We start from the raw sequence: 12,938 nt of genomic DNA, 5'->3' as shown, positions 1-12,938 counted from the left end.
CATTCAAAGCCGATGAAAGAATACTGATAGAAGGAAAGAGTATGACAGGAGAAACTTTCAAGAAATTTAAAAACCCTACGAGCGGAAACGAAAACCTTTACCTGACAGCTCTCGAAGCCACGACATTAGCCAATGAAGGAAGAGACGAGCGGTTTAATAAGGCCCTGGCTTTCATTACCAGCGCTTTTAGTCTCCTTTTGGTTACGATCCGATTTGCACTCGCCATTTTCTCGCCCGCAGAAGAAAAGAGGAGGAAAAAGGAAGGCGAAAATTACACGCTACGCCTTTCGCTCTTTAACGCAATCCATCAATTATACACAGTGGTAAGCGCAAAGAGACACCTAATGACATTGATTTCTATGGGCAGCTAAAGTGACGATGTCATCCTGCATGACAAGGCACATTTCTCCCGCCACTGGAAGAAGAAAGGCATGCTGGGAAACAGTGTTGGCAACCGCTTGGATTTTCTGGTACGGAAATTTCACGTTCTGTACCGCAGGTGTCTTTAACTGTAACATATCACTCGCGGAAAAATATTGGCTTCAAAATGTTCCAAGCTTCAGAAACTGCGTGTAAGCTAAAAGTCCCCTAGATAAAAACATATTTTTTCTACAATTAATTTATTGGTTATATATATTTTTTCCTCCGTGTCCTGACCACATATTTATCGAAACAAATACATATTTTTTTTATTTTTTTTTAGTCTAATCTACTAGAAAATGAAATGCAAATAGATTTTTTCGTGGTACCAGCCACCTCGATGGCGTGTTGAGTAGTTAGTCCAGAAGGTTCCGGATTAGAATCCCGGCGTGGGAATGGGTGTATTTCGATTCAGTCAATTCATCAATTTCATGCAATCATCATTCATCCTGTTACGTTCCTAGTAACTTTCCTCACCCTTTACTCCTATACCCGGGAGCATTGAGCCTCTAAGGGTCTACACTGAAACCTATCTTCAGGGTAGGTGCAGAACAAATCCAACCAAAGTCGTGAAGTTTTAATGAAATGTTTATTTACTGATTGAGTACTTACAGCCAGTGGTTAGGTAACTCGTAACTGGAACTTGGAGATCAATTGTTAATAGATAATTTCAAACTAACTGGAAAGGTCAAACTAGGGTGGCCCAAACCTAGGTTTTACAGAAGAGCGGCATACACCTATTCACTTCTTCCTAGATTAGACCGTTCCTATTTTGCCAGTCTAGGTTTTACAGAAGAACGGCTTTCCTATTCACTTCTTCCTAGACTGACACCAGAACAAACCTCCTTAAGGACCAAACTGCTTTGTATTTATACCCAAAGTTCCAGCCTCGAACACCTGTCTTTAGGTAATTTCTTATTACAATATTCCAAATTACAACGGAAGAATATTTGAAAAATACATAGTTTGGCAATTAATAATTTACAAAGAAAGTTTACATATTCATTTGAGTTAACAATTATTTTTTTAACGTTGATAAAATCTTACATTTTGGAAATATACAAATTTAAATGTTCCGCCATTATTTAATTACAATTAGGTTAGGTCATCAAACATTGATAATCTTTGATTGGAAAATCTATATTTACATCATAATAAATGCCCGTTGTCTTAAGCGACCTGACATCATTAGATTGTTACAGAAAGGTGAATACATTAGTTCAACAACGCCCTGATTGGCGCGTTCATATTTGCGTCACAACCCGAGCCATACAACATGTAGTATCATATACATTAACAAGGACTCGAGGTAACACTATATAGATTTTTCATTTAACATGGAAATTCAAAGTTACTAAATAAGTAAGGCCGTAACAATCCTCATCCACTAGTCAAAACAATTAGAGGGACACCTTTTGAACGTGATTTATTTCATAAACTATTTCGTTGTAAGGGAAAACACAAGTACATTCTACTACACCAATCTTTCATTGTCAACGAACAGAAATGTAATTTACTTGCCACTTGAAGTATTCCAATTACAAACGAAAGTGTGTGCCATGGTGCTAAACCAAACTGAAACGTCCTTACAATGAGATACTAGTTCTTGATGAAACACTACTTTAGTACTTTGTATGACCACCATTTGCCACTAATACTGCCGCACACCTTCGAAGCATGCTTCTGATAAGCCTCCTGATGTCCCTTTGAGGAAAGTTGTCCCATTCCTCGTGAAGGGCCACTTCCAGTTCCTGTAGGGTCTGGGGGATATTGGGCGGTTGCGGACCCTTCTATCAAAGATATCCTAGATGTGTTCAATCGGGTTTAAATCTGTGATGTTGGCAGGCCAACCCATTGTCCGAATATCAAGGTCGTGTAGGAGATTCCTTGTGGCCACTGCAGTATGTGCCTTAGCATTATCGTCTTGCAGCAGAAACTCTGGGCCTCCACCCACTGCAATAGGCATCGCATGATCCAGCACACCCTCCGCAATGTACCTCTCTGCTTTAAGTCGGCCTCTGATGGTGACAAGGTCCGTTCTGTTACTCTAAACTCATGCCACCCCAAACCATTATCGAAATGGCTCCAAATCTGTCGCGTTCTAGGACTGCAGCATTTGTAAGATGCTAGACCCGTTCTCAGCCTTGTCTACACAAGTCCAGAAGAATCTAGTTTTGGTATTATCTGGAAACAAGTCTAAGAGGTTCTGTTTCTCGACAAGTCCTGGGGAAAAAAATACTATCCATCTGAAATGCAGTGACGATTTTATCGTGGCTATGAGTTGGCAACAATGCGTGGAAATGATTGGGGCTTGGGATCTCACAGGTGTCTCGTCTCCCATATCTTGACAGCAATTGGGAGCACCGCATTATAGGAGACTTTGCACGTGGCGGACAAAACATCCCAGTGACTTCAACAGGATGGAAAGTCTTCAGCTCACATGAGCCTAGATCTCCGTTATTGATCCTCAGCCATACGCCTCAATCTGTCGCCACAACTTCCAGCCGCGCTGTTAAAAATCTCCCACCTGTTAGTTCACAAGCTGCCCACCAGAAATCTTTCTCTCAGCTCCGTACTGCTGCATGTGACGAAAGAAAACTAGTTTCGAAAGGCCTCTGAATCCTAGATTTAGAATGTGCACACAGAACCCAAAGTGTGTCAATTGACACACAAAAGTGCATCATTTTTTTGACTCCAACGACACATTAAAAGTGCATCAAAAGCAACTGATGCACCCAGATGCATCAAATTAAATGTGTCAAATGATTCACCAAAATGCATCAAACTGAAATATGCACCTAAATGCGTCATAATATTTGTGTCAAATGATGCACTAAAGTGCATCATCCGTTTTATCCACCAAAACGTGTCGTTGGAGTCAAAAAATTTGATGCACTTTTGTGTAGAGTGACACATGTAAATGCGTTTATTTTTTTTTAGCTGCTCAGCATGGTTGCATACCACAAGGGAAATTTAGTAGTAAAACTTTTGAGGAAAAAAGCATAGAAAACAGATTTACAGTATTTCATTCAATCTTTACTTTCACTTCTCATTTACACAAAACCTTTGCAATCCTCCCTGCTGTTTTAGTAACTGGCTTATGAGGAGGTGTACATAACACACACAACTGTAAAAAATCGCAAAGTCTTCTCGTTCTTTCACTGTATTTGACATCGAAGATGTATGCACAGCCTAATATACATGCAACTGCCCTTGTAACGTCTTCTGCTGAACACATTCTCTCCCCTTCAACGTAGATGTAGAAGGACTGCTCCTTCCAAATACTTATGTCCTCCCCAACAATGGTGGGTTCTCCAGAAACAGTCTGCAAAGAAAATAATACTGTCAATACAAATGAAAGCTTATGTAATGTGAGATGGCTGGTGGGGACTACTGCGAAATATTCTTAATGAATTATGATTTCTAAGATTTGATTAATGTCAATTAGCAGGTGCATTCCACGAAAGTGGTTCTACTCCTTGCATCAAAATGAATTAAACAGAAATTATTGTTTTAAATTTCATTAAGGTTTAAACGTTTGTGAACACACATAATTTGCATATTTCACCAACAAAAATTATTAACATCTGTAGACTACGAGGGTGGGCTGAAAAGTAATTCCTCCTATATTTTTTTGACTGTAAAGACATTTTGGATTTTGAGCAACCATTCATTGTACTTATCAAACTTTCCCCCTTCTCCATTCCAAGTTTCAAACCTCTATCACCAGGGATTGCTGAACTAGAGCAAGGAAAATAGCAGCATGTAACCATACTATGTCAGTGCACATGAAACTTGGGTGTGGAGACAGTTTCTAACTGTAGAAAATGTGTCCCCCAATTGACATTCATCAGGGAATGAAGGCTTTTTATGGCAATGAATGTGTAACGTCAGTACTGTATGATGTTTGGCTGTTCATGCTCACAATGAAATCTCCTGCTGAGGTTGAGAGTTCCTGTGCACCGACATAGTATGGTTACATGCTGCCATTTCCCTTGCTCTAGTTCAGCAACCCATAGTGATAGAAGTTTGAAACTTGGAATGGAAAAGAGGGGAAGTCTGAAGAGGACAATGCATGGTTGCTCAAAATCCAAAATGTCTTTACACCCTCACAAAAAAATAGGAGGCATTACTTTTCAGCCCACCCTCTTATATCAGGGTGTATACCAAAATACCAAATCCTAAATTCTTGACTTTTCTTGCTTCTTTTATTAACCTTTCTATATTCAATGTCTCCTAAGGTAAAGTTTGAAATTATCAATTAAACTAAACATTTACTTAAACCCTACCAAAAGACCAGTTAAGATAAAATTGAAGCTGTATTTAACAAGAGAATTAGACTTTCTTTATCTATTAATGCATCCTGGACTGCATTTGGCAGATAACCGAGACTGGTAGACACCCTGTAGCCATATGCTTCACAGACAAATGACAAATCTTGATACATTTTTAAAGCATCAGACAACACATTTTCATTAATGCTTTTCATGTACTCAGGCTACATGATACTCAAGGTTGTTTTACTTTATTTGCAGACACCATAGAGTACCAATTCTATGAAATCAGTTCATTATGAGATTTTAATCTAATCACAAGTCAAGAACCTTACATTTTGGAATATAGTACATGTAATGCTGGCAAGATCCAGAATTTTTTGTTACCCCTGACTAATCATGACTGAGGATCAGTGATATGAAGAAATTTATAAGGGCCACTCGCATAAAACATCTATGTGCAGGCCAGGATTTGAATGCAGAACCCTTGGTGTTGCAGCATGCTGTGCTAACCAGTCTGCCTATTTTTGGGATCTTACATGCTCATGAAACAAGGGCAGATAAAGCTCTTTTCAAGCATCTTCCACTTTATTTAAGTTCCAAAAAAATTCTGATAGGTGGTAAACTTTAAATTCATTTTAAGAGTTGTACAGATCTTTTATTCATTTTAACTTTATAGTTAATAATTTTGGACTGCAATTTCAAGGTAATACAGATCATATTAAGGAATAATAGAGTCATTTTAATTATGACCTTGGAAGATCAGTTTTAAATAGACATAAAAAGTATTGTGAGGGGCTGCAAGCCCCCCCCCTTAATTTTTCCTTGTCTTTGACCATTTTAAACCATTTAAGACTACACTAAATGCCTTGAATTGCTAAGATGATATGGATTTGATTAAGCTATTTTTACATCACTTTCACTCCACACAATGATAAACTTTCAAGAAACAATTTTTGAAACACATACATTGCTCAAACTGCGACACTTATATAAACTTCAGTCCTATTGTTACATTAAACTATCATAAACTTTGCCATAGTATTCTGATGAGTATTATAACTTGAACTGTACAGTTATTACTTACATCAACACTACTTGGGAGTACTATATTGGAATCTCCACCTAACAGCACGGAGAGTCCACAAACTACTAACATGCCATTTTTGTAGGCAGGTACACTTTGAGATTCTTCATACTCCTGCAGTAATTTCGCTGCTTTTTCCGATCTGGAGGTTTTTAGCAATTCCATCACTTTGGGAGCACTGGTTCTGAAGAATGGTAGCAGAACTTCATCAATATTTACATCTAACAAGCGATTACTCTCTAGCAGAATCTGAAAATTTAAATAAACAAAAAATTCTCCTCTTACTAGTTAGAACATAGATTACCAATTATCGGGTATGTGCCAAAATTAAGTTATTGCTGTTATGGTTCTTCTTTTGATAGAAATGCACATCCCGACAACTACTTTACAAAAGTAGATATATGAATCACATTATTCAATTTAATAAACTAATAAAATGACTGATGTTTTCACTGAATATGAGGCTATTTATGGCAATAGTGACTCAGTACAATCATGTGCCTTAGAAAATACTAATATAATACCAAATCTGCTGCCCTTGGCTAATTGTGAGTATCAGGATCCAGCCCTGGCCACAGTGGATATGTGATCAGCATCTTGATCTGGACACATTTATGAGAGACTGGGTGTGATTAAGAGCAATCGAAGAGAAGCATATTGATCCATGACCCCTGAATTTTCCATGACACACACTGAGGCAGCAGCTCTCAATTAAAAGTTCAAAAACAGTTTCTGGCAAGGAGAAGTATGTTTCACCACATTTTGCTGAAGGTTCTGAATAAATACATTACTGAGGTATCAAACAAACTAATCAAATTCAGCTAGCTAACAAGCAGTGAGATTATGACCAATTTTTTTCTTTCTTAACTATGAAAAACATGTGGATTATACATGCAGTTGAGATGGATAATCATCTCTGAGACCTTGAATGACCACCTGTCTCCTCTTGTCAGACAAAACTCTCTGCCTCCTGTCCCAGTATGTAAGTTCCATCAAATGATTAACTTTATCCATGTCCTTGTTAGCCTAAAAAAGAAAAAAAACATTAAAAAACATTACATTATCACACAAACAATGACTAATTTGAACTTTAATTTAATACTGCATTGAGAATTGAAATTTCTCCCATTCCAACATAGGCACTAGGGTACTTGACTGCACTTTTTGCCTACATGAAACATACTTAAATACTTTACATCAAATAGGAAGAAAAGTTTTATTGTGAAATAAACAGAATAGTTTGTTACATCATCCTGACCATGACTAACCTTGCTTGGTTGTTAAGCTTTCAAAATTCATAGTGTCTCAAAATAATACTCAGCGGATGAGAAACCATTGTTATGCAATCTCACAATTAAATTTTAACCTATTTTCAGTCTTGAAATTACAATATTTGTATGCAATCCAAGTAAAAATAATCCCTCACCATAATGTCTACTTACCTTAACAAATTCCTCTTTTAGGATCTTCTTATGCCTCTGGAGGCTTACAGAATCCTCTCCAGGAGGTATCACTTTCTCCGTAGATGTCACAGCCTTTGGAGTCTTTGCCTGGCTACACAAATCCTTGAAATTTATCACTCTGACCCTTTCATTTCTGAATTTGTTCGAGAGGGCATATGTCCAACTACCCTGAAAAGTTCAGAGAAAAACAAATTGTCAGTAAAGTAAATTGCAGGCATTGGTTGTTTGACACATGCATTTTCTTCCTGAAGCCTACACCACATGATTTAGTTTCTCCAGTGGGCTGGAGGAGATTTGAATTAAAATCAGATGAAAGGTAAATTGTTGAGAGGTTAAACAAGATTTGGCAGCCAGCAGAAATTTCAAAGTTAGTATAATACTACAAATAATATTCAGGGGATAAGAACAACATTGTATAGAGGAACAGGGGGAAAATATTGAAACAGGGCAATTGCAACCTTGACTTAAATATCCAGTTCCTTCAAAGTTTTAACCCCAATCTTTTCCACCCTTCTCAAGAAGTCAAATGATTTAGTCAAAGCTGGAAGAAGAAAACCTACATGGTGGAAAAGAGATTTAGAGTGAAAAAGGTTGGCATGTGCTCCAATTTATGCACCATTCATGCTCTAGCATTTAAAAAATTGATTAAATACAAAGTATTTACTCTAGTTTCAATTTCAACATCTAAAACATCAAGGTGAAGAAAGTAAGAGTAGGAACAAAATAATTAAAACAGTTTGGTAATGTTAACATTAGGTAAATAGTTTTCTTATTTTCTTTGTACAATGATCTATAGTGAAAGTTTATGGACTTTAAATTTTAAAAATCATATCACTAGCAGAAACAAGTTCATGAATAGTCGCAGAAGAGTAAATTTCATACTCACATATGGCCTCCATCTTGGTCCAGCTGACACAACTGACCCTGGAACTTCATCCTCCAATGAAGGGTATTTTCCTATCAATGCTTGAGCCACATCTCGATACTGGCTGCTAGTTGGAATGCTGAAAAAAATGTTTCTAATTAACTTAACATAAGATGGTAGTTTGCTAAACTCAATTTACTACTATGAATTTTGTTAATTTTCCATTATCAAGTATACGTGAAGAAAGACACCTACATTTCTAGAACTTTGTGGAATAAATCTGAGCCAATAGCCAAATATGGAAAATTGAATGCAATGAAATGGAACAGTGATTTTACATTTTCCCCAAATTATGCATTCAATCTGCTTCATTCAGTTTAAAAATGTATGGTTGAAGTTCCACAGTACTAAATAAATTTTCTCATGACTAAACTTGCTGACTATGTTAACACTTTGCTACCCATGTCATAAGTACTAAGTGAAATTTCTTAATGTAAAACTTACACTGTGTACTCAAGCATTGAATCAAACAATGTTTTAATGATGTGCCTCCTATACTTTGGAGGGATGCACTCTCCTTTCTTTGGGTTTCCCGCACCTAGGTACATTTCTACATCACATCTGAAATTTGGCACAGGGAAAAATAATGGCCAGGCATTAAGTTTGATCCTGAAAAACAAGACAAGCATTCACTATAAAATCAATTCTGCCTACCAAAAAATGTATATAAGACATTAAATAGTAGAATGAACTCAAACTGCAGAACCTTAAATGTGCTCACTATCTTAAAATTTGTTCATTACTCCTAGACTATCACCTTCAAGTCATGTAGGGAGAGAAAATCTTAACATCTCTGTGATACCAACCATTACAGGTTTTTAAGGAACTTTTGAGCGTAACAAACTCATTTGAAAGGAATTCAAGTGAAACTCCCAGACACTAAGATATAGTTTTATCTTATGAATAAAAATAACATGACAAAGCTTTAGAAGAACTACATTGTGGTTTGACCAAGGTAGAAATTTAAGTCAATTACTACACTGATTGCACACCAGCATTTAGTTACATTTAATAGAATGTGTTGTAAATACTATGGCAACACTGCAATGTCTATTGCACCAATAGAAATATGTTCAGTGAAATATAATCTAAAAGACCTTTCCATTTAATGCTAATTACCTTGCAGACTGTAGTGGTTCTGCATCAGAATTTTTATCATTTCCATCCTTTAATGAACATTCACCATGGCCATTGGTTTCTTGTAGTGTACATTCTTCAGTACAAGATGTTTCCTCTTGCATGCTTGAAGATTGATTCAAATTATTTTCATTATCTTCATTCAAGCTGTAAATTTTGATTAAAGTCAAATTACTACTGGTCACACTATAATTACATAAATAACTTTAAACTAAAGGAAATATGATAAAAATCTGAATTTACTACAAGGCACAACTGTATCTTAATATTGTTAGAATAAAATTTTTAAAATGACTGCAGTAAATCTGCAAACACGTGGAATGTTTGGTTGGTTGTATATTAATAAAGCTGGAGTGACTAAGATAGCAAATTACATAAATAGTTGAATTTGAGCATTAATGTTTGACAGACTTCTCTCCTTATGAAAACTCATCCACATTACCATCACTTGAAGTGGAAAATGTTAACTTGGGAATGTTTGGTAAAGCTTGAAGGCTACTTGCTGCATGGGGGGTCGGGGGGGACTTCGAGAAAATTTTGGTAACTCTTGCTTCAAGATTACACAATTACCATTAGGTTGTTCTAGAAAACCCTGAGACAAACTATCTAGTGATAAAAAACAAAACTAATACATTACCTCCCACATATCACAGCTTTTAACTTCCGGGCTTGTTCAGGCATGTCCTCCATGTCAGCATCGATCCAATCATCAAATTCCTCATCCCATGCCTGTAGAAGCACATTCGCATGATGAGGCAAACCAAACCCCATCTTTATGGCACTGCATACATTTTGAATTTCATTGGTAGAAACAATTACTTTTTTTTCTTTCATTAAGAGATACATGATATCTTCTAACCTACCAGAAGCAAAGCACCAAACACACATTTTAAAAAAGCATGACAAAGAAATATCAACACATCTCAGTTTGTTTTTATATTAATGTTTCAACAATAGATCAGACAAACATATACACAATAACGACAACTGCCCAGATAAAATTCACATGCCAAACAGAAATATAATACAAATAAGCCAAATATTATTGCAAATACACAGAAAGAATACACAACTTTTTACTATCCGAAAGTAAACATTTTTCGGAGCATCTTCACAACAATACAGTCAATATTTCCTTAGCTGCCGAGTTCAAATAAATAGTTCTAATGAAGATAAGGCATAACTTACACCACATGCCATTTCACTAAGTAGCAGAATAACAGTTTAGGCATGTTCTTAGTTTATTTAAACTCAGAATTCCATAAATCGCGACAACATGGCTATCCGAAACATTAAAGATTATGACAAAAAGATTGAACACATGCCAGCTAATTGAATATTCTCAAGTGAAAAATAACTCTCAAAATAGATTAAAAAACACATTGAAAGAGACCAAATTTATGAAAAGTGCAAAATCACCAATTGAACTTCATGTAAGTATACTTGAAATTTATTACATGCAAAATTAATAAGTATGACTCAAAAATAATTATTACAGATTAATAACTAGCAGGTACATGATAGTGACAAATAAGAATTATGTTTATATATATACTTAATATCTGAATACCTTGTATATTCTAGTCAACCACACAGAACAACCTAGAACCCTCATCTTGTGCTGGTAAGAACATGTCTCATGACAATACACAGATCCCTAGCGTTAGGATGTTTGTACACAGGCAAAGGGAATGGATAATCCAATTCAGCAGGATACAAGACATGAAATACATCAGTTTCCCTCACAACATAACACTGTAAGTGATTGTCAAAGCATACATTCACCATGTGTTTGCATACTAGTGCACATTTTCCTTGATAAAAATAAAGCGAGTTTATGAGACCAAATACAATTTCACTATCACTAATATTAGTTACAACAGCACAATTATCATAATATGTAATGTTGTTAAAAGTTACTGAAGAACACAAAACAATAATAGTGTCCTCACTTCCTATAAATCCCTTAGCAAGTAGGAAGTATTTCTTAATGCCAAGACTAGCAACACACACAGCAGCTCTATCAGTGATACTTGGCTCATCACCAAAGTATGTCCTGGATGTGAAATAGTAGCACTGCTTTAGCTGATTGCGGTATGCCATTGTGACACCCAAGTTCTTCTTGTTTCTTGATAACTGGGCCCATTGTTTCAGTTCAGAATGTTCAAAATCATCACAATACAATACTATCTGTAGTCCTAGCCTATCAATACTGAAAAGAGGGTGAGTTTGGTACACTGTCCCATCTGAATAGCTTGAAATATTTTTTGAAACATTTCTTGAATTATTTATGACTTCAGCAAACACATCATTATGGGATAATAATTCTCTTAAAGTATCCAACAATGGAACATATATGAAATCATCACTTGAATTAGCCACATTTACTTTTACAGGCTTAACAAAACCTAGATGAGTAAACATTCTCTCCTGCTTCTTCTTGGTATTCATCTTTTGTAAGGATTTCCTTAGCACAGACAGATGTTCTTTGTGAGATTCCAACAAAGATTTAAGCTCAAATTGGTGGCCTTCACCAAACAAGTTTGAAATATTACTTGTAAAAGTTTCTAGGGCATCAAATGAAACTCTTTCATGCAAAGACACAAACTCTTCTAATAAATTACACATTGCCTTCATAGGTAGTCTACACTGTTCTCTGAACTGTAGCAATAATAAACAAAGCTTGTAATCTACAGAAGACATGTTGGTAGTGCTATATACAATTTCTTCTTCATCCACACTTGTGCCGGGCAAATCAAAATGTAAATTAGACGGATACTCATCACTTTGTTGACTGTTGGGTACATATCTTTTTTCCTTGCCCACAAAACCATGCTTCCCATGTACGTGAACAACAAACGTATGATAATTCCTGAATGATTTCGGACAGTCACGGATAAAGCATGATATACGGAAATTTGGTTCGGAACTGTGCCTTAAGTGGATATGCCTCAATAAAGCTGAATAAGTCACAGCATGATGTTCACTACATATCTCACAGGTGTACCTTATTGGTGGCATTGTGCTATCAAAGGACATTCTGTAAAGAAAATTGAACTATTTTTATAACTGGCACGTTCACCACTAAATTTCTAACAAAATTACCAATTTGTTACAGCAGCTTAGAGCAACTTACTTACTGTCCGTGACAAAAATATTGAGCCCTCTGTTTACGTGCTTGTAAAATTGTATTCCGTAGAAGGAAAAAAGTCAAATATACCTCATTGGAAAGCTTCAAGTGTATTTTTTAATAAGAGTCATCTGAAAATTATTATTCATTGAATTTTCTTTTGTAATGAAAAATTTACTAAAAAGTAGTTTTATCTTCCATTTTGCAAGAATGGGGAACTTAACATCATACAGTTCATAATCAACTATTGATATAAAATTGAGATTTCTTGTACTTAAAGTGATTATTTTGTCACCTCTGTGGAAAAAGTCAAACCCAAGATCTTCCACTAGATTCTTAAAAAAATGATATTTTAGGCAAACGTGCAATCTTGAAATGCATAATTGCAAATTCAATGAAATTGTAAAAAGCCATTCATATGACATGTGATCCAAATCCAGAAGTTTAACATTTGTATCTCAAGTATAACCATAGATATAAATTATCATCGACTACTCCTAAT

The 12,938-nt window shown here is 35.8% G+C and overlaps 2 protein-coding genes across 2 annotated transcripts; both read right to left on the bottom strand.

Annotated features, from left to right (window-relative positions):
* Positions 1 to 3,443: 3,443 nt before the first annotated feature.
* Positions 3,444 to 6,016, bottom strand: LOC145985761 (uncharacterized). The gene is made up of 2 exons (XM_083119834.1): positions 5,782 to 6,016; positions 3,444 to 3,745 (listed from the first exon to the last, which is right to left on the bottom strand). Exons 1-2 carry the CDS (start codon positions 5,944 to 5,946, stop codon positions 3,470 to 3,472), a joined length of 441 nt encoding a protein of 146 aa, XP_082975960.1. The 5' UTR covers positions 5,947 to 6,016; the 3' UTR covers positions 3,444 to 3,469.
* A 650-nt stretch (positions 6,017 to 6,666) lies between these two features.
* LOC145985522 (sterile alpha motif domain-containing protein 3-like) lies at positions 6,667 to 9,729 on the bottom strand. The gene is made up of 5 exons (XM_083119592.1): positions 9,289 to 9,729; positions 8,614 to 8,778; positions 8,131 to 8,248; positions 7,224 to 7,412; positions 6,667 to 6,807 (listed from the first exon to the last, which is right to left on the bottom strand). Exons 1-5 carry the CDS (start codon positions 9,408 to 9,410, stop codon positions 6,667 to 6,669), a joined length of 735 nt encoding a protein of 244 aa, XP_082975718.1. The 5' UTR covers positions 9,411 to 9,729.
* Positions 9,730 to 12,938: the final 3,209 nt, after the last annotated feature.

The sequence above is a fragment of the Lepisma saccharinum genome, chromosome 3 (assembly GCF_977018435.1).
Source record: "Lepisma saccharinum chromosome 3, izLepSacc3.1, whole genome shotgun sequence".
In the NCBI taxonomy this organism is placed as follows: Eukaryota; Metazoa; Arthropoda; class Insecta; order Zygentoma; family Lepismatidae; genus Lepisma; species Lepisma saccharinum.
Note: the sequence above shows the minus strand (reverse complement) of the source record. Positions and strands in the feature narration are given on the sequence as shown.